This window comes from Rhododendron vialii, chromosome 11a (assembly GCF_030253575.1).
Source record: "Rhododendron vialii isolate Sample 1 chromosome 11a, ASM3025357v1".
Classification (NCBI taxonomy): Eukaryota; Viridiplantae; Streptophyta; class Magnoliopsida; order Ericales; family Ericaceae; genus Rhododendron; species Rhododendron vialii.
This window is the reverse complement of record NC_080567.1, coordinates 30,576,628-30,596,754: the sequence shown is the minus strand read 5'-3', so window position 1 is coordinate 30,596,754 and position 20,127 is coordinate 30,576,628. Positions and strand designations below refer to the sequence as shown.

The window sequence follows — 20,127 nt, the reverse complement described above, 5'->3', positions numbered from 1 at the left end:
AAAAAAACGAGGGGGCTTACGCGGGAATCAACGACATCCGAGGTGTGTAAGGTGCTTGATCGGAGCACCATTTTTTCCTGTATATATGTATATTCGCGGAAATATACATATATACACGAAAAAAGGGTGCTCGGATCAAGCATCTTACACACCTCAGATGCCGTTAATGCCTGCGTAGGCCCCCTCGTTTTTTTTTTAAAATTTTTGGACAGCTCGGATCGGCCGTCCGGTGGCCGGAGACAGCCACGCGTGGCCGTCGGTACGGTTTCCCTACGGAAACCGTCGGTGCAGATATCTTTTCCGTATTTAATTTTTGTGAATGTAACTAGGGATGGTCTTGACCTGGCCATATGGAATTTGGGACGGCTCAAGTGAGGAATGCCTTCCCAATACAAGATAGTCAATTATTTAATCATAATCTTAAACACTTAACCTGCAAGTTGGTCAATGTGCAAATTGAATTGCAAAGAAGTAGGAACAAAAGGGTATATAGGATACATCAAGGCTCCGTTTACTTGTCAAAAATGTTGCTCGAGAAATGGATTTCCACGCAAAGTGAAGTGAGATGAAATAAACGAAAATAAAATTTGTTTTCATGTGATTTTGCAGGAAAACAAAATTTCTCCCTTTCGCCAGAATCTAGCAACTGGCATCATACTTTAGTTAGAATAGCTACACCAGTACTCACTGTTTTTTTTTTTTCTCTCCCTGAGTGGTTTTTCTTATTACAGTAAGATTTGAACACGACGCATAAGTCTCTGTTTGGTTCGTATTCAATTATCCAAGCAACCCTTTTTTCTTGATGGATAGGACGGCCACAGAGAACGATACAACAATGCCGGCGATAACCCCAAAAGTGGTCATATTGAACTGCATAGGGACACCGTAATCGAAGAGTGGTATGCGGATGTTCATCCCATATATACCTGCAATCACAATGCCTATATTCAGAAGCATAATTGCTGTGCTCATTACAACTCCAATTCGCAGAAGCTGGTTCTGCTTCTCATCCAATATGATGTTGATGTAGTCCTCTGTATCATCGACGTATTCGCGCATCTAAAGGTACCATGAGGGCAAAAAGATAAAAAAGAGAGTATTAGAACAGCAAAACATTCCAGGTGAAATGAAGGAGCTCAATATGGTGGGCTTCACTCGTTATGCCCTCAACTAAATGGGAGATAGAGACAATTTTCAGTCCCTGGATTATCAGACATAACCATCAATCCCCAAAGGTAGTCCTATGAATGTAGCCTAGAGTTTGAAAGATTTGTTTTTAGGCTTTTTTACGGATAAATAGATCTATTGCACATTAGAAAAATCTCCGTCTTCTGAGTTATCAGGATGAATTATGAGTTCTATGAGATAAGAAATATAATGCAAAACAATGTGTCCATGGCATCCCATTTGTTTCGTATGACCGGATTGGAGTGACGATGTGTACTAGATATCTTTATCTTAATTTTCTCGTACCCACCCTTTCTCGTGGAATTTGGTTATCTTAATATTGATCGGCTATATGATGTCATCGTAGATTCGTGTTATGCTTTTCCATTGTCGAATTGAGCAATCAAACGCGTGCTAGAGAATTTGACAACATACAGTGGATAGTTTGCTCAAGGCTCCTTCCAGTTGAGCAAAGTATGCTTCCAATAACATCTCCAACTCTTCAACTTTTGGCTTCTGGCCACTTAAGTCTGCACTGCTACTTCTACTGCTCCCTCCGTCTTCATCGCTGAAAAATAACAAGTAGGGAAAGAGACATCATTAAACGGAAAAAAATAAAAATAAAAAGTTGCATACAAACTTGTATTCATTTTTCCTCATAGTTTTAAAGTGCGACAAAATTTGATTAGTTTCTTGCCTGTCATCCTCGGTATCATCTTTTGGTTCCGGTTCTTCGGCATGCTGCTTATTATGCTTATCGGTAAGGTACATTTCCGCCATATCCATATCATCATCGAGCAAATGTTCAAGTTCATCTCTCACCTATGGACATGATTGTATGTATCATTCCAGTTGCATTTTGTAAAAGCTGATTAAAATCGTTAGAAGCTCATCTCAAGTTGTGCTAATTCCGGAAACGACAAATTCTCAGCTCGATCATTATACAACTCGTACCTTCTTATTTTTCCCCCCTAGAAAATGTACCTTACTAGTCTTGAAATCAAGGCATAGCTATTACCTTTTGGACACGGGCAGACAGAGCAACAAGACGACTCTTTATAATTCGAACGCGTTGGAGATTAAGCGTGCTAACACTTACTGATAATTCATCCAAAGCTGGATATGCTTCTTGCTCTAGTGTGCTAGCCTGAATTAAACAAACCAAACAATTGAAACAAATGAAACGAAAATTGGGTTTTTTTTTTAATATATATTATGAATATGAGTTTTTTTCATTTAAATTCTTTTCAATACATACCTCGGATTCTAGACACTTGCAAACAAATTTCAGGCAAATTTCAAGCACTCTGAACTCAAAAGGCAGGACCTTGGAAGTACCACCATTTTTTGATAGGAAAGCTGGTGAATCCTCCATTGACTTTTGATCAGTCCCCTCATTACCCTTCGATCGCACAGAAACATGATTAGTTTATTAATACCTTTTACTGAAAATGTGATAATCTATCTCAAGAAATCAAAGGCAAACGTACGAACTTCTCTTTTACATATGATAACTGGTCAATATTTGTTGTTCCCGCAAGATCATGAGTTTAAATTCATCAACAAAATTTCGTTTTATGCTAGAGTAATAAATCTACAAGAACTCAAACTCATACCGGTGATAATATTTTATGCACCAATCACTCATCGCGCAGTGACCATAGTTGTCTTAAAAATTGGAGCGTTGTACAACCAAATGGATACCATCCATAATTAGGGGAGGATTCAGCTAAGGCACAGGTGGGTCACAACAGAATGAAATTATCGGGATTTTTTTTGTGTGAATCAAAACAGAATGTAATATATACTTATAAAACTACCTAAAATAAGGCAAGGTTGACGTGTAGATCAACCGGTACGCCATCTAGTCCCTTACCTGAGTGGTTGCGTGTTTGAAACTCGTTGGTGCCTTTGACCATTTGTTTTTTTAACGGCTTAATATGGCTACGCAATTAGGAAGAAAAAACAACTCCTCAAAACTTGAGGCTAGTAAGAGTTGAACCACATTCATTCTGGATTTTAAGTATTTGGTAATACCGCAAAGCCAACACATACACATCTACAAGTTAAACAAACAAAAATATACTGTAATAAGTTGTTTAGTGAAAATGTAAAAACACTATATAGTACATTCATTTTTTACTCGTTATTTATTTTGAACACATGTTTTCTTTTATATTGGATTGTCAGTATTTTTATTAAGTTTATGCTCAAAAGGTAACCCATATGTCCAAATTTTTTGGATCCACCACTATCCGTTACTATCCAAAATTTTCTTCAAAAGCAAAAGATGAAGGAAGATAGTAAACACTTACGTTAGAACGCAAATTAGAATTATCAAGATAGCAAAGCTTGTGCTCAAGATCGCTAACGAAAGGAGAAAGACTGGGATCCCTAGGATTGAGGAGCAACATTTCACTTGCAGTGATGATGGCTTTGATGTTTTCCAAGTTCACCACAATGGCGCGCTCCCTGCCAAGCACGGAAGACGGGTATGAGAGCGCCGGATCAAGAATCCTCAGATCCCGCCCCGGAATCCCAGTCCTGCGCCTGATGTGGTGCTTCCCGGCCTCCTCTACCCGCGCCTCCCCGAACACCGAAATCACGAGCCAGGACTTTGTCGCGATGTTGGTGGTTCGCCTCGACGCCTGACGAGGAGGAGGATGTGCCAGCTGAGTGAGCTCCTTATCAGAGTTTGAATCATCCTGATCCTCCATGAGTGTATAGTCGTACCTTGATCTTGGTCTTGGTGTTCGGGAGTCTGAAGGAAGCCATTTAACCATCATTCAAAATCATTCGATCGATGAATAATTAATTTTATTTTATTCTCGATAAATTCAACGAATAATGCACTATGATACAGAGATGATATTGCTGATCATGCAATTGTTTTAATACGATCGAGATTTGTTAAAGGATCTATCATTCATTTTTGTGAATATATAACTAGGGATGGTCTTGACCTGGCCATATGGAATTTGGGACGGCTCAAGTGAGGAATGCCTTCCAATACAAGATAGTCAATTATTTAATCATAATCTTAAACAATGATCAGACAACATGTTTTATTATTATGATATCAAAAGTAGCTATCTATGCAACTTGTGAGTCAAATCTCAACATGACAAATACATAACAAGTTGAAGTCAATACTTCTTTCTTCGGGGTGTATACTCTCTCCTCTCATATAACATTCATATGGGGTATACATTTAAGTTGGTGGTCTACGTCCGAAATTGTGTATAACCAAAATGGTTGAGATTACAAGAGTACTATATAATTGAATTGCAAAGAAGTAGGAACAAATGGGTATATAGGATACATCAAGGCTCTGTTCAGTTGTCGCGAATGTTGCATGAGAAATGGATTTCCAAAGAAAGTGAAGTGATGTGAAATCAGTGTTCTAAATGGCGGCCTCCGGCACCTCGGTGGTAGGTCGACGCCATGATTTCACCCTCGACGGCTTGTTCTGCGGATAAGGAGATTTGGCGGAGCTTGGTAGCCGTCTTGGCGGAAAGTGCATGGCAGAACTTGGCGATCGTCTTGGTGGGCTTGGTATAGCTTGATTGCCTTAAAAATATTTAAAAAATACATTTTGAAAAAAAAAAATGCCAAATCACTCAGCGGCCTAGGCGTTTGGCTGCGGGTTGCCGAGCGCCATTTAGAACACTGTGTGAAATAAAGGAAAATAAAATTTATTTTTATGTGCGTTCTCTTGACATGAAATTTTGCAAGGAAACGAAAATTTCTTTTTTTTTTTGGCCGAATCTATTTTCCAGGAATTTATTTTTCAGTGAGAAAATTGAAGTTTTGAGTTCTACAACATTATCGGTAATTAAACACACAAAAAGTCACGGGATAATTGATTTTCTCACTCTTTCCGTACAACTGAACAAGGCCCAATGAAACGACTATTACTCTTGACCCATGGTCGTGTCTAGATGTGTTGTTGGACCTTTTTACAAAAATAGCCATACAGATTGACTCTAGTACAAGGTAACTGGGAGCGAGAGAGTGTAGCCAATGTTGCAAAAAGGAAAATGAACACTTATGGGGTGAGAGAGGCTCGAACTCTCGACCTCAGGATAACTCAGAAGCTATGAGACCTACGCGCTAGCCAACTGCGCCACCACCCCATTGTTGTCTGTAAATTCATATGTACGATAATAACAACAAAGTACAAAAATAAACTGCCATGATAATAAAAACTCTCTCTCTCTCTCTCTCTCTCTCTCTCTCTCTCTCTCTCTCTCTCTCTCTCTCTCTCTCTCTCTCCATTTTTCTTTCTATCCACAATTGCCAAACATCGCAAGCCTTAATCCCTACAACCAAAGCAGTCCCTAAAAGTTTTATCCGGATTATTAACAGTCCCTAAAAGTTATTAAGCCTATAATAGGAAACATTATTGAATGACTCTCGGTATCACCACGTGTTGCCTCATTTCATTCTTCACCGCACGTGTGTGTAGGGACTATGGGAAAAGTGTATATACCCCATTGCATGGACTTTAAGATCTTATTGACATAACTTTTTAGGGATTTCTTTAGCACAGTCTTTTATTGTTTTCTAATTCTTACTAGATTTAGATTAAATTTTTCATTACATCATTTGTACGGATGAGAAAAATTGAAAAATAAATAAATAAATTGATGTTGAAAAAAAATCATATAAGATGACAAAAAAAGTCTAAAAAGACTATCTTTTCTATGTAAGATTGTCTTTTTTAGGTCTTTTTCATCATTTTATATGTACTTTTAACTATGATTTATACTTTTAGGGCGTGTTTGATTGCATATTTCATTTTAGGGGGATTCGTATTAAGGTAAGATTAGAATTTGGATTGAGAATGAGGTGGGATTATTAATGAGGGGATGAATCATTTATTCATATTTATTTTGCACATGATTTAATTATAGAATTGTAAAGAACATGTTTGTTTTGGCTAGGATTGAGGTGGGTTTTAGATTGATCTTGCTCAATCCCATGGAAATGGGATTCGTAGTAACAACCTCCATGGTATTGCTAATATCCCCATTTTGAGGATTAATAATCCCATGGGACAACTAGTCACACCCACAAAAACCTAACCAAACAAGGTATAAGGGCATAAGATTATTAATCCAACCCCCCTCCCAAACCTCCTGTCAAACATGGCCTTATACATTTTTAGTTCTTCTTATCGAGCCATAAGACCGTGAGGTAAATACTAATACTTATAATCCAATTTTAAAAAAAAATTATTCCTAATAAAATAGCTCAAAATTTTTAGTTCTTCTTATCTCGAGTCATAAAATATGACCGTGAGGCAGTATTACAGTACTACTTATAATCCAATTTAAAAAAAAATTATTCCTAATAAAACAGCTCAAAAGGGGTCCTATTTTCTGATTTTCTCAGTCCCGAAAATCTTATACCGAGAGATTTTCCAGTCCCAAAATCTCCCTACCGAGGGATTTTTCAATCGGTAGATTGCATGTTTTTTTTTTTTTTTTCTTTAAATTTTAAATTCAACAACCAAAAAATCCCTCGACGGCACAAATCTCCGGTTATAGCGCGCAGTAGTATAAGCTGAGAGTGCGAAATGCTTATGGTGGGAAATATGCCTTCTCCAAGCTACCATCACTGCTACTTCTCCACTCCTCTCTGTCGCCCACTCCATCCCCCTCCACCACCACCAACGCCACCGCTACGACCGCCGTCAAAACTCCTTTGGGCTTCACCGCCGATTCTCTCCCATCGCCGCTCCCCCAACGGTGCCTCTTGGATTCAGAATCTCTCTCACACACCTCCATCTGCCTTGCCTTTCGACCTCTCCCCTCCCCCCATCGACCACGACCTCCTCGTAAACACTCCCACTCTCTTTATCTCTATTAGTTACCTTTGTGTTTATTATGGTTTGAGAATAGCAATTCAACTAATTGATTGAACCTTGAGGGCTCGGTTGATTTTCGGAACTCATTGCGTAGCGCACTTGTAAGATTGGGTAATTAGTTTGAATGCGCCGGCAGTTAGGATGAAGTAATCAATTGATGAGGGGACGGAACCAGGATTTCAAAAATTTAAGGTTCAGAGTATAAAAAAAGTATGATGTTAAATTAATACCCAGTAGAGAGAAACATTGAGGTGATTGGTGAGTTTTTCTTTTCGTGATCCGAGAGAGATGAGTGGCGGGCCTGTTTGTCCTAAAGGAGAAAGAAACGTGTGAGAAAGTCGTCCAAGTTTGTTACTCCTATCTAAATTCTTTTGTATATGACACATTATGGGGCCAACATGTATGTAGAAAAATCATAGGTAATTAAAGGTTTTTTTTTTTTTTCAAATTGGGGGTGGCCGTGGCCCCGGGTAGCCAACCTTTGGTTGTGTCTTTGAGCTTGATGCGATTTTGTGCTAATTGGTTGCAGTTCAATTGCAAGTGGTTGAAATTTGTTTTCGAACTGCTAAATGCTAATGTGTGAATGAGTTGAATAAAGAGAAGTTTATACCAGGTGGTCTAGTTTTGTGAAACCTTCTTGTGATTTTCTGCTATGTGGAAGATTTGGTTATCATTGGCTTTAAAATTCTATTCTTTTGAAGGCTATGGTTTTTCATCATTTGTTACAGGTATCATGAATGTTCCTAATTTGAAATCTCGACTTCCGAACATGTAACTTTCATGGTGCTACCGATCATGTTATTTTGGCTGTAAGCCCATTTCTGCAGTAGACGTGCATGCGGGTCAGTTTGTGTCTATATTGCTGTGACCAGCAGTTCTTGGTAATTGGTTGAGAATTACAATGGTAAAACTCAAAGAAGTTTTTAGGCTATGGTCTAAGGCTTATCAATTATAGTCCACTTATCAGTATGAAACAGCTTCCTTTGTCTTTTGAATTTGACTGCTTAGTTCTGCTGGTGCTCTTACTCCTTCAGTCAGTACTTTACCCTTTTTCAATTCATTTGTTTGGTCTCTGCAGGATACTGTGACTGGTTTTGGGGCGAAGCTATCAGAAGATGGGATAGTTGAAACATTCGACAATGATGATGATGCATTGGATGCAGTTGAGAATGGTGTTGTGGTGTGTGACTACTTTATCTCAACATTTTATAAGTGTAACTAACTGACAGATCCACTTCAGTAGTCTCTGACTGTAACAGTTTAGAATCTTAAGATTGTGGCTTTCGCTTTTAAAAGATTTAATACATGGTTTATGAATCTCTGAGCCTGTTATGCCTTTATTCGAGGTTTTATGTTCCATGATTGAACTTCTGACAATCAAACATAAAATTCTCAACTATGCATGAACCTTGTCCCTTAACAGACTATTAAACTATTTGAAAGGTATCCTTGTTAAATTGGCATTTTATGTGTACCATTCCCTGAATCTCATCCCAAGTATGACTCTCTTGGACGAGATGGCATTTTTGCTTCAACGATCAATACTTATGTTTGCCAATATGTAGTTGCCAATGTTGCTAAAGTTGGACTTTGTTAGTACCTAAAATCAATCACGGGGACTTAGGATATCTGTGAAGTTCATGGGGGGTGAAATTATATAATAACAATCTTCAGTTAGAAGATGAGAAAAGTTCTATTTTTAGGGGTCTTGAGTCTTGACCTTTTTAGGAGTTATCATAGGGTTGATTGCAATTCACACAGAACATGAGTTGTATTCAAAACTCTTAGATCCCTTTAGTTCCATGTTTTATGGATCAGCCGTCTGTTGCAAGATAGGTATATCATGTCAATACATCGATTAGTTTCTGTTTACCTCACATTCTCCTGTCGAAAGATTGTTTCAATCTTGTTGTATCAGGGATCTTGTTTTTGTGATTTGATTTCTGTTTATCGGTAAAGGATAAAAACTCATCTTCTCATCCAACTTGAACGTGAACTTTCTGGAACTCAACCTTAAATGCATTGGACGCATATTTTTACACTGGACAGATTTGCCATAACAGTTAGCCAGAATGATTAAAAGCTTTCCATGACATTTGGTGTTTTAGGTTGTGGACCTTTCACATTTTGGACGAATTCGAGGTAAACTTCCATCTTTCACTTCTTATCCATGACAATTGAGACTCTTTTTTCCTTTTGGTTTCCATTGCGACATGAATTTTGTTAATGAGGGGATTTCTTTGCCATTTCTGGACTGAAAGTGAAAAGTGATGCACCCATTTGAAACTGATGCAAATTGTGTGAATGCCAAGTCCCCTAAGCATTCGTTTTTATACACTTAATGTATATAGATGAATCTGCTGTCACTTAATGATCTCCAAGATCATTCTCCTTGGTGTGTTAGTGACCACCGTATTTAATGTAATTCTTCGCTCCACAGTATACTCCTATCACGAGTTGCCAGATTATCTGAAAATCACCATAAAGGTGTGATTTGATGGATTTAGGAGTTAAAAGGGCACATTTATAAGGATGAGGAACACTAAATTGCGATTAATATTATTCCTTAGTAGCCTCGCATGAGCTTGCAGCCTTTTGAATAGGCTTCAATATTGGAAGTTACTCTGATGTTTGTCACCATTCTAATATAGAAATCCACTTGATGAAAGTTTGATGGAGAACAAGGTAGGATCATGATGCTCAAATGCCAAATTACTGTAGCAGTAGGATACTTTTACCCTACAACTCTCGGATCCCAGTGTTGAAACTTGAAACTAACTTGGTTCTGATACCAAACCTTTGTAGGACAGCTTTAGGAAGCTTGTGTTAATGCTGCATGCAATATGAATCGTGGAGAGTTTTAGTTGTTGGAAGTTTGTCGGGGTTTAAGGTTCTAAGCAGGATACGAAGGTTTCTAGGATTTGAAGATGACTAGTTATGATACTAGTTGTAATTTTTGAAGTAGCAACTTACTGGATTTTCAAAACAAAGGCCCTTTAATGGCTAAATAGTAGCGAACAGCGTACTGTTTAAATGGCTAATTTGAATGCCAGTAAGAAGGATAAGGAATCATGGTTATTTGGGCGTGATTTGATGAGGTTCAGGAGCTGAAAAGGGCACTTTTCTAGGGCTGTGAACAGAAGTTTGAATAGTATCCTATGGATTTGTGCGGGAAGAACAATTTGGGAAAAGAGTATTAGTCCTTCAATGGTGATAGAGAAGATACTATTTTACGGGTTGTATCCCCTGCTTGATTATCTACCCAAATCGAGCAAGGGAGCTGTCACTGTCACCAATGGCTGGCCTGATTCATGAGGAAACTATTGTCAAACTCAAGGATGCAATTCCAAGAGGAATTATGGGCTTCTTTGCTAGCTACATGCTGATCCGCTGTTTTTCTGGAAAATAGTTTGTTGTTATACATGTGCAAAAGAGAACCGGGAATCCTCTCTTTTGCAAGCTTAACAAGAATAATAACCATGGTGAATTTTGCAAAGCAATTTTCATCTTTGGTCATATTTACAGGAATTAGACGACCTATAACTACACTCAACTACCAAACTGCTTAAGATGATAATTTATTGCCCGCTTGAACTTCAATTTTTATCTCAGGTATATCCAATGAGAGAACTCCTTCAGTTATAGATAGTTTTACTGCTTTTCCCATTTTGTGTGTGTTAAGTTGTTAACTGCTAAAAACTTGAGGTTCTTGCTCTTGGCTCTCAGCAAGTAGTCTGATGTTTTTGTTTTACCTCTTTGTCTGACTGTTGTTGGTTAAATTGTCATGAAGTCAGTGGAGAAGACCGTATTCAGTTTCTTCACAACCAAAGTACTGCAAATTTTGAATGTCTTCAGGAAGGACAGGTTGGTTGCTAAGGGATTGGACACTAAAACTCAAGATATTGCCTTTGTTTTTTTACATGAATACAATATTTGATCTTATATTTTAAGTTGGTGGTCGAACAGCCTTAACAGATAGGATTTGATTGGATATGTAGGGATGTGACACTGTTTTTGTGACACCTACAGCTCGCACTATAGATATTGGCCATGCATGGATTATGGTAATCTTCATGCCATCTTTCTTGTATAATAGAGCTTTTCTGAGTTGGCAAAGTTCCTTGATTAGTTTCTTTAATAAGAAGTTTACATGAGTTTACATGCACAGAGGAATGCAGTTACATTGGTAGTCTCACCGATGACCAGTGGAAGCATAACTCAAATGCTGAGGAAGTATGTTTATAATATTATTGTACGTCTTCTGTCGATGTCCTTGTATTCCCTGTTTGATTCTGATTCACATTCTCTTCAGCTTGTCTTCTTTTCCTTGGATGATGTTTAGTTTAGCCACCGAGTTGTACAGTCTTCTTATCATGGTACCTTTTAACTAGAACACAACTAAAGTAGCAGGAAGATTCTTGTGGAAACTTTATGTTCATCTCAAAACCAATTGACAATGAGTGGAGATATCCCTCATGTTATTAAGTGATCACCCATTCCACTCTCAAGCAATGTGGGACTATATTTCCTTAATATCCCCCCTCACGTGCAGCCGTGTTTGAGGTCTGTTACGTGTAGCCTTTTTGCTGGTCTGTCATCGTGGAGTGTGGGTTGTGAATTTTATAAAATGTGGGGTGGAATCGGGCCCCGCTCTGATACCATTTGGAAACTTTATGTCCATCTCAAAACCAATTTGCAATGAGTGGAGAGGTCCCTTATGTTGTTAAGTGATCACCCATTCCACTCTCAAGCAATGTGGGATTATATTTCCTTAATAATTCTCACTCTCTTCCGCTATCCACTAGTTTTTATACGTCCTTATCGTTGTGTTAATTGGCCACTATAAAAGGATCAAATTTATCCTAATTGTTTTGTAATATAAGATTTTTTTTCCCGGCCCCGTTTTCTGGTACCTGGTGGCATGTCGCTTGTTTTGGTTAAGCCTTGATTAAACAATTTCGAATCAATTCTCCCACTACAAGACCACAGCATAAACTTAGGTTCGTAGGATTTCTCATGGAATACTGATTTGCATTATGGAAAATTAGGTGTTGTGGCCTGGTTGACCATTTGACATGGTCCAAGAGTGAGTTTCCAACAAATGTGACATCAATTTGAACACTTCTGTTTCTGAAATTGGTTTCAATTACTTGAATAATAAGGGCAATATGGAAAGTGTTTAAGTCAAAACACATGTAATGAGGTTACCTAAACTTGTAAGTCATGTAATGGTTTAGTGTGTTTTTGTTGATGTTATATGTATTTAATGCACTTTCATGTGGATGCACTCTATTGCTTTCATTAGGAAATGACAGAATTTTTATCAGTTGTCCCCATTCTACATGATAAAATCTGAATTTACTACATATGATGGAATTATGTGGCATTCTTTTCCAATAATAAGAATGCAACTAGTCTTCTTATGTGGGAGTTTGTTCAATTTCTAGGTATGTGTTTTTTGCTGACAAGGTAGAAATTGAAGACATCTCTAAACAAACATGCTTGTTTGTATTAGCGGGAGCCAGAAGCAACCAAGTATGGTGTTGTGAGTTGATATTCATTTTCTTTTGTTTGTCAATGTACATGTTTTTACCCATTTGATATGGTGACATCAGTACTCATAATTCATGATTGTGAATAGGTAATGATGGATCTAAATCTTGGTGATATGGTTGGACAACCGCATGGCACACATAAACATTATACTGTAAGAATCTTCTACTGATTGATCATACACCCTGTGTGAGGAATATTATTTAGTTGTTTCTCTAAAAGCGTAGGGGGGCCACTGTTTCAGTGGTATTGTGTGAGCAGCCACTTTGTGCATATCGCCAAAGGTTAGGTCCGTCTCCAATCTTCCTCCGCCCAAACCCCCAATGATTGGGGACTACATGGGTTCTGTTGTTGTTGTTGTGTTGTTTCTCAAAAAATGTCTGTGTTAATGTCCAGTTTCTGGTTAACATCATGTGTTTAATTTGCTTTTATGTATTAATAACTTACTTCAAGTCAATTTAACAAGGTTTATGGTGATTGGTGGGGTTTAGATGTGGAAATAGGAATAAATCATGAACACAGATGTCATGTTCTCATCATTGCTTCCTGTTGTCATATCCAAGCTTCATTGTACCAGCTGGTTAGATGTGCCTAAAGTTTCGTCCTCCTCCTTCTCCTCCTTTTTTTTTTTTTTTTTGAATTTTTCCTCTTTTAAAAAAATAGTTATGTCTCCAAATTGATTCGATGTGGTTATTTTTTAACTATTTATGGCCCGAAAATTTCTACATATGTGTATATCCCTGTCTTAAATTTTTTGGAACAAGTCAAATTGAAAGTCCTCGTCATCATAGCCTTGTAAATTTTGCCTGAATTCGTACAATGCTGAGCATACATGTTATTGAAGAAACTATTTGTTGAAAGTTCATGCTGAAGTTACTTGTGAGATGTATGGTTGATTACTTGCAAGGGTGCCAGGACCGGTGTAGATGAGCTTGGTGAAAGCTGTGGCAACTTTTGTATAAGAAGATAGAGAATGGTTGTAAGTGATGCTGGGTGATAGAGAATTCAAGAATCTAATACAAGTGGGATCTTAAAAGAGTAGAATCACTAGCTACCCGATGGAATCCCACTAAGGGAATACGAGTCAAAGAACTATTCAGAATAACTGGAGAGCCTTTTATCTTCTGTACGGGGTTTGCTTAAAGCATCATCTTTGAGAAGTCTTCCAAATGAATTTTTCCTTTACACGTAGAGTCTGTCTATAAAACCTGTACAAAAGTAATAAAAATCTGCGTTTTTGCTTTAATGGAAGTCGGAAAAAGTGGCTCAACAGGATATCTGTTCTGTTTGCAGGTGAGCAGGATGCCAGTTACTGTAGCAGCAGGAAATATCATCTCTGAAGAAGGTTTTTCGCTGTTGATGTCACCTGCTGCTGCTGGATCTGTTTGGAAAACTCTTCTAAGTCAAGGTGCAGTTCCGATGGGTTCCAAAGCATGGGAAACATTCAGGGTTTTTCAAGGTCGTTAAATTCTTCACTTATTGTTCTGGCTTGTTTTTCATTTGTTCAATGTTTCTTCACATTCTTTGCATTAGTTTTGAATGTTCTCCGTTTTTTAGTTTGCTGCTTCAAACCCCGTATGATTAGAGTCAGGATTATTCATCAGGTTGTGCAGAATTCTTAAAGTTCATGCCATTTGGCTGTGTTTGCATGAACATCATAATATATATAACCATTTGTTCTCACTAATCGGATTACTTCACCAGCAAAATATCCCAAATATTTCTCTTGATTGATGAATATTTTTGGCAAATTATTCACGAAAATGTATTATTCTTTTAGATGCACGATTGTTGAACAAGAACAAACCATATGTGTAAGAGGGAAAAACAAATTTTATTCTCTCGTGCACGCTGAGCATAGAGGACGGAATGGGCAGAAAAGTAACATGTAAAGAGTATACCTTGTGTGACTATAAATTGGAGTTGCAATCTCATACTATGTTCCACAATCTTGTCCTGCGGTTTCAAGTCACTGCAACCAGCCTTCCCACAAAGAAATGGGAGTAAGGTGATGACACTCCTTCTGCCAAATATTCTCTCATGCATGCTGAGCATAGAGGGCAGAATGGGCAGAAAAGTAACATGTAAAGAGTATACCTTGTGTGACTAGAAATGGGAGTTGCAATCTCATACTATGTTCCATAACCTTGTCCCGCGGTTTCAAGTCACTTGAACCAGCCTTCCCACAAAGAAAGTGGGAGTAACACAATGACGATCATTCTGCCAAATAGCCGTGAATGTAGTAAAAAGACTGGTTGGCTTGCCTTCTTCTCGCCCCTATTCTCATCTTTTTTTCCTCTTCCCGCACCCCTTCCCATTGTCTGGGTAATCAGAAGGAAGATTCTTCATTTTTCTGTGTCTGAGCCCGGGGCAAGGGAGGTGCTTCAGCCCAGATGGTATGGGGCCGACCTATTACCTCTTCTGGAAGAACGAGGCTTGTGCTTTGGATATTGCATTTTATGATATTTTCTTTGTTGATTTTTTCATGTATTAAGGTGGAACCACCCTAACTTATGCAGGAAGGCCAGCTCCTGGTAAAGAGCTCACTGATGAATATAATGTTCTGGAGGCTGGTTTGTGGAATTCCATTTCAATGAACAAAGGTGCTTCATTCCCTCCCTTAAAATATGTGCTCGAACGAATGCTGTTGTGTTTGTCTGAATCCTGAAGTTTCCTCAGGGTGTTATAAGGGACAAGAAACCATTTCTAGACTCATAACTTATGATGGCGTCAAGCAGAGGTTGTGGGGAATTCGTCTATCGTCACCAGTGGAACCAGGCACTCCCATTATAGTGGATGCAAAAAAGGTATAAAGAGTTATTTCATCCTCTAATTTTGATTTGACTACTGAAACACGAGCAAAGTAAGGTTTTTCTGGTCACAATGGAAAGCCTGTCAAATGGTTGGAAATAAATTGAACAATTACCACTGACGATGTAGGTTGGGAAACTGACAAGTTATGCAGCTGGAAGGAATGAATCCGAGCACTTCGGTTTGGGATACATCAAGAGGAAAGCTGCTTCTGAAGGTGATACAGTCAATGTGGGTGACAACGCCGTTGGGACAGTGGTGGAAGTTCCTTTTCTAGCTCGCCAGTGTCCGCCGCTATCAAAAAGCTCGAATTCTTGATTTCAGTGCCAGTGCATTGATTCCCAGTGTTTTTTGGGGAGCTTTTTTCAGGGCGGATTTCCAGTGGTTACTGAAACAGAGCTGTGTCAACTCCTATACATGTTTCAACCCAATAAACATTAAGTCCTCATCATGATAACAATGAGGAATTTGGGAAGTCCCTCAAACTAAATCTTTTTTTTATTATTATTTAAAATTTCGGGATAACTTGTCCGGTCCAATATAACAGAATGCATCTTCTTGTCATTATAACTAGGATACAGATGAAAATCAAGTCATATGAGGATGTAAAATCAACAGAAGAACAGAGCTCTTATCCCTTATCGAGTTTTTCCTACGTTCCAACAGAACTACTTAAATTACCAATCTATCGCGGGATTGGGTGATCACCATTTCAAGGAATTCCTATAACTTGGAATACATTGGTACATGTCATTTTCACATGTCTATAGCTGACTAACAGACCGCCTAAAAAGCTACAAACACTTGCAATTTCACCAGGCAATCAATACAAACGCCTTACAGAAAAAGAAGACGACGACAAAGAAGAAGAAGAAGAACGAAACAAGATTTTGAAGGTCAACAACAATCGTTTAGAATACTAACGACATCAGACAGTTGCTCATCGCTCAACTCTGAAGGGAAACCGACAAGAAACTTGAGCCGGAGATCGCCTCTCCTCCCTCCTTCCTTGGATATCGGCATGCCTTGACCCGGGATTATCTTTTCGTAGCCTGGAAATATGATGTCTTCAAATGACAGTGTCATCTTCTCACCTCCTAGTAGGGGGACAGAGATGGTACAACCAGTTAAAGCCTGGACTAGAGGTACTTCAACTCCAAGCTCCAAGTCATCACCTTCTCTCTTGAAAATTGGATGCCTCTTTTCATCAATGATGAAGATGATGTCTGCTGGGAGAGTGCCTGGCCTTTCATCACCCTTTCCTTCAAATGTGATTTTGGTTCCTTTTTTCCAACCTGGCTTTATTTTTATCTTTAGGATCTCCTCTTCTTGAACAATCATCCTGCACACAAAAATAAATAAATAAAAAATAAATAAATTCATTTTTGCGGTTGAATGTTATTAACAACTTAGTTTTGCAATGAATTCATATAAAATTATCTTGCAAACTTATTTTTCATACAAAAAAAAAAAAAATTGTCCAAAATGATATGTCATGACCTTTTGAGTTGTGTGGTTAAGACTAAGGGTTACCAAGTCAGTTGTCGCATGTCGTTACATGAGACGAGAGCAGGATACTATAAACTTTCATGCAAAATATTAAGTTCAGGCAATTTGAGAGGTGCATAGTGTATAACATTTTCCGTAAAGGATATGTTTTCAATTTGTTCCCAAAATCTTATATAGCTATTGTCAATGAACACAATTTCAGATACAACTGCGTTCGAACAATTTTAGACGCAGTTGTGTCCGGAACCGTGTTCTAAAATTTTGTTCGTAGACATTTTTTTCCAGAAAACAGAGTCACATACCCAGAATCAGAAATAGCATCTCTAGTAATCTTGATCTTCTTCCCACACCCATGGCACAACTCCTCCAACGTGCACTCCAACCTCTTCTCAATCGGCGGCGGCTTCCTCCTCGCCGCTCTCGACTGCGAGTAAATAATCGGCGTCGAGCTCCGCCGGCTCGTCACCTTCGACAACAGAGCCGGCGGAGCCCCGCCGCCGCCACCTCCCGCCGTCGGCGTCCTCGGAGTCGTCGGCGTCCTGGGCGTCATGGGAGTGCTGGTCGGGGTGGCTGCGCCGCTGCTGCTGCTGGTGGACGTGGTTCTCGACAGGAAGTCGGCCGGCGTCGGCGTGGTGCTTCTCCGGCTGGCGTTTCGGGAGAGGGATTTCTTGAGGGCCGGCGTCGGCGTGTGGCTTCTCCGGCTGGATGATCTTGAGAAACGGGAGAAGAAGCTCTCGTCGACGGGTTTGGTTTGGGAAGGTGGGGTTTCCGGCGTGGTGGTTGGGTCGTCGGAGAATTTGTTGGTCTCTTCTTCTCTCTTCTTGGTACTGAGAGCCTGAAATTGGATACAATGACTGCCCATTAAATAGTTTTAAGAGAAAACGACTTACAAACAATAATATTCTTTTCTTTTTCCTTTACGATCACAAAGGCTTCAATGAAACCCACGAGAAAATGACATCCAAACCATTGCTTGATGGAGAGGTTCTAACCTTATAAACTCACCCAAACTTTCTAAATGTGGGAAGCGTCCATGAAATGAACCGAGCAGCTCGCGAGCTCGGCTTGGCTTTGAACAAGTTGAGATTGAGTTTGAGTTTTTAGCTCGTTTATCCACTCAGTTTGTTCGACGATCAAGCTCAGCTCGATTAAGAAGTCTCATTTAGTAAATGATTAAACTCAACTCATTAAAAGCTCGAGCTCAAGTTTTTGGCTCGTTTACAGCCCTAGTGGGAAGCCACCATGTCGCCCTAGTGGGAAGCCACCATGTCGGGAGCAAAGAGTCTCACCGACGAGTATTTATTTAGTGGTCTTGGGGCATCGCAACGTGGTGTCCAACCCTCTTTTTCGCCACACATTTATGTAAGATTATTAGTACAGAACCGCACGGAAATATGTGATGAATAAGGGTGTCAGTGCCCAAAATCACCAAATAGTAGTTTTGTCTCATGCACCCATTAGAAGGGTGGGCACTAGGATGTGTTAAAGGGAGACATCATAGGCTTTATAAAAACTCTCACATGTACATTTTATACAATATGCTAAGTAAAGGGGTCAATTCGTGAGGAGAGCTCAAATAACTTCATGTGTATCCCAATTATTGGCTATTCAATTATATTTAAAGTGGATATTGAAGCTCTTCGGCAAGATTGCGTAATCCCATTAGACCACTCAATCCCTTGAAGCAGAAGGATTCACTTAAGAAGACCAAACCTTAATCAAGGCTACATTTATAGCCACATATGGCTTCCTAAAGCCAGAGTCATTTTCAAATTATTTTTTCTTTGCTTATAGAGTCCAAAATCAATCTTTAGAAAGTCCAGAATATAACCAAAAATCGGCTAAGATGCGTCATCTGTCCGGACATGATTGATTTTCGCCCGGGCGGTATTTTCAGGGAGCTCAGAACCAGAAAACTGCCAGAACAGGCCATGAATCCCGCCCAGGCAGGATTTAACGTACAGGGAATACATATCGAGCCGAAATCCCACAGATTTATTTTTGGCTTTGGAGCGGTTTGTTGCTTGACATTCTACTTAAGCTTGGGGATTAATTCCCCTATTCTACTTGAGCTCGGTTTTGCCTCTGCCCTCAAGGGTGCATGAACAAGATTTTATCCCTTCTCTCGTGGGGCATAAATCACAAAAGGTTTGGATCAAGGGGAGATACATAAACTCGCCCAGTACCTAAAAAAAATAGTCGGAGTTCGTCCCAATCAGAGCAGAGCGGGTTGGGTGACAACGCTGATCCAATTACCTGGTACAAGAATTTTTTTTTGTACCAAATTTTGTCAATGTAGCATTGCTCTTCTTGAAACTAAATGAAACAACAATTTAATAGGCGAATACACGAAAAAAAAATACTTGGAAGTTCATGTTTTCTATAGCATTATGATCCAAAGATAAAATGGGCATGGCTTGGATGAATGAATGAAAAGACGTATTATGCATACGAGAGAGAGAGAGAGAGAGAGAGAGAGAGAGAGAGAGAGAGAGAGAGAGAGAGAGATTTTACCCGGTAGGCTTCATTGATGGCTCTGAACTTGGCTTCAGCTTCATCTTTATTTGATGAATTCTTATCGGGATGCCATCTCATTACAAGGGATTTGTATGCTTTGCTAATATCTAATAGGGATGCGCTTTTCGGGATTCCAAGTACGCTGTGGAAATTCTGTGTACCTCCTGGACTACGTGCAGGATCTCCCATGATGAACAAGAACAAGAAGATGACGAAGAACAGAGGATTAATTAGAATAATCTAGACAGAGAAACAGAGATTGATTGATGGGGTTGGAGAGAGAGAGAGAGAGAGAGAGAGAGAGAGAGAGAGAGAGAGAGAGAGAGAGAGAGAGAGAGAGAAATGGAGAATGATTGAGAGATTTGTCTATGGCCGAACAGGTGTGATGAAGGGAAACCAAACAAATAAGCGTTTATTCAGGGGATCATTGTTTGGAAGATTTTTGTGTTTGTTTGTTTTGTGGGTGTTTTGAGTTAAATACATATATTACCGGTTAGCATGCTTGACTCATTATTCTCTGTTATGTCAAGGTCGTCCTAAGCATTACGGACTACCAAATGATGCCTCCAAAGTTCGGGTTATTCGGAGTACATTTTTAAAAGGAAAAACTGATTCTAAATGGCTGGAATCTAGATACTATTGATTCTTTTTCCGGAACCTTTCTATCTGCAGGTTGCAGCCCCCCAAAACGACTTCGT

At 39.1% G+C, this 20,127-nt stretch overlaps 3 protein-coding genes and 1 non-coding gene across 6 annotated transcripts; 1 reads left to right on the top strand and 3 right to left on the bottom strand.

Annotated features, from left to right (window-relative positions):
• Positions 1 to 578: 578 nt before the first annotated feature.
• Positions 579 to 4,048, bottom strand: LOC131308791 (magnesium transporter MRS2-F-like). 3 transcript variants are annotated; one of them, XM_058335807.1, is made up of 6 exons: positions 3,483 to 4,047; positions 2,426 to 2,569; positions 2,267 to 2,314; positions 1,865 to 1,989; positions 1,603 to 1,735; positions 579 to 1,059 (listed from the first exon to the last, which is right to left on the bottom strand). In XM_058335807.1, the coding sequence occupies exons 1-6, from the start codon at positions 3,951 to 3,953 to the stop codon at positions 778 to 780; spliced, it is 1,203 nt and encodes a 400-aa protein (XP_058191790.1). In that variant the 5' UTR covers positions 3,954 to 4,047; the 3' UTR covers positions 579 to 777. The 3 variants fall into 3 exon arrangements, with proteins under 3 accessions (XP_058191790.1, XP_058191789.1, XP_058191791.1); XM_058335806.1 differs by having other exon boundaries at positions 731 to 1,059; positions 2,186 to 2,314; positions 3,483 to 4,042; XM_058335808.1 differs by lacking the exon at positions 2,267 to 2,314 and having other exon boundaries at positions 731 to 1,059; positions 3,483 to 4,048.
• A 1,170-nt stretch (positions 4,049 to 5,218) lies between these two features.
• On the bottom strand, positions 5,219 to 5,303 carry TRNAM-CAU (transfer RNA methionine (anticodon CAU)). The gene is given in 2 exon segments: positions 5,219 to 5,254; positions 5,266 to 5,303. It is a non-coding gene; the product is annotated as a tRNA-Met (tRNA).
• Positions 5,304 to 6,683: 1,380 nt separating this feature from the next.
• LOC131308790 (putative transferase At1g60990, chloroplastic) lies at positions 6,684 to 16,005 on the top strand. Its single transcript, XM_058335805.1, has 12 exons — positions 6,684 to 7,009; positions 8,118 to 8,219; positions 9,148 to 9,181; positions 10,830 to 10,903; positions 11,038 to 11,103; positions 11,208 to 11,272; positions 12,487 to 12,574; positions 12,681 to 12,746; positions 13,886 to 14,051; positions 15,112 to 15,195; positions 15,272 to 15,399; positions 15,533 to 16,005. The coding sequence occupies exons 1-12, from the start codon at positions 6,749 to 6,751 to the stop codon at positions 15,719 to 15,721; spliced, it is 1,323 nt and encodes a 440-aa protein (XP_058191788.1). The 5' UTR covers positions 6,684 to 6,748; the 3' UTR covers positions 15,722 to 16,005.
• Positions 16,006 to 16,082: 77 nt separating this feature from the next.
• Positions 16,083 to 19,735, bottom strand: LOC131308794 (protein psi1-like). The gene is made up of 3 exons (XM_058335812.1): positions 19,427 to 19,735; positions 17,215 to 17,747; positions 16,083 to 16,745 (listed from the first exon to the last, which is right to left on the bottom strand). Exons 1-3 carry the CDS (start codon positions 19,616 to 19,618, stop codon positions 16,301 to 16,303), a joined length of 1,170 nt encoding a protein of 389 aa, XP_058191795.1. The 5' UTR covers positions 19,619 to 19,735; the 3' UTR covers positions 16,083 to 16,300.
• Between the last annotated feature and the right edge of the window lie 392 nt (positions 19,736 to 20,127).

What these genes read in the sequence shown, in the direction of transcription:
- LOC131308794 (XM_058335812.1), bottom strand. Translation starts at nt 19,618, where the DNA reads ATGGGAGATCCTGCACGTAGTCCAGGAGGTACACAGAATTTCCACAGC. An exon ending in CCATCAATGAAGCCTACCGG is followed by an intron (nt 17,748 to 19,426) that starts GTAAAATCTCTC and finishes ATCCAATTTCAG; the next exon opens with GCTCTCAGTACCAAGAAGAG. An exon ending in GATGCTATTTCTGATTCTGG is followed by an intron (nt 16,746 to 17,214) that starts GTATGTGACTCT and finishes TTTTGTGTGCAG; the next exon opens with GATGATTGTTCAAGAAGAGG.
- LOC131308791 (XM_058335806.1), bottom strand. Translation starts at nt 3,953, where the DNA reads ATGATGGTTAAATGGCTTCCTTCAGACTCCCGAACACCAAGACCAAGA. An exon ending in ATTCTAATTTGCGTTCTAAC is followed by an intron (nt 2,570 to 3,482) that starts GTAAGTGTTTAC and finishes GTGCGATCGAAG; the next exon opens with GGTAATGAGGGGACTGATCA. An exon ending in GCAAGTGTCTAGAATCCGAG is followed by an intron (nt 2,315 to 2,425) that starts GTATGTATTGAA and finishes TGTTTAATTCAG; the next exon opens with GCTAGCACACTAGAGCAAGA.
- LOC131308790 (XM_058335805.1), top strand. Translation starts at nt 6,749, where the DNA reads ATGCTTATGGTGGGAAATATGCCTTCTCCAAGCTACCATCACTGCTAC. An exon ending in AATGTCTTCAGGAAGGACAG is followed by an intron (nt 10,904 to 11,037) that starts GTTGGTTGCTAA and finishes TTGGATATGTAG; the next exon opens with GGATGTGACACTGTTTTTGT. An exon ending in CGGGAGCCAGAAGCAACCAA is followed by an intron (nt 12,575 to 12,680) that starts GTATGGTGTTGT and finishes GATTGTGAATAG; the next exon opens with GTAATGATGGATCTAAATCT.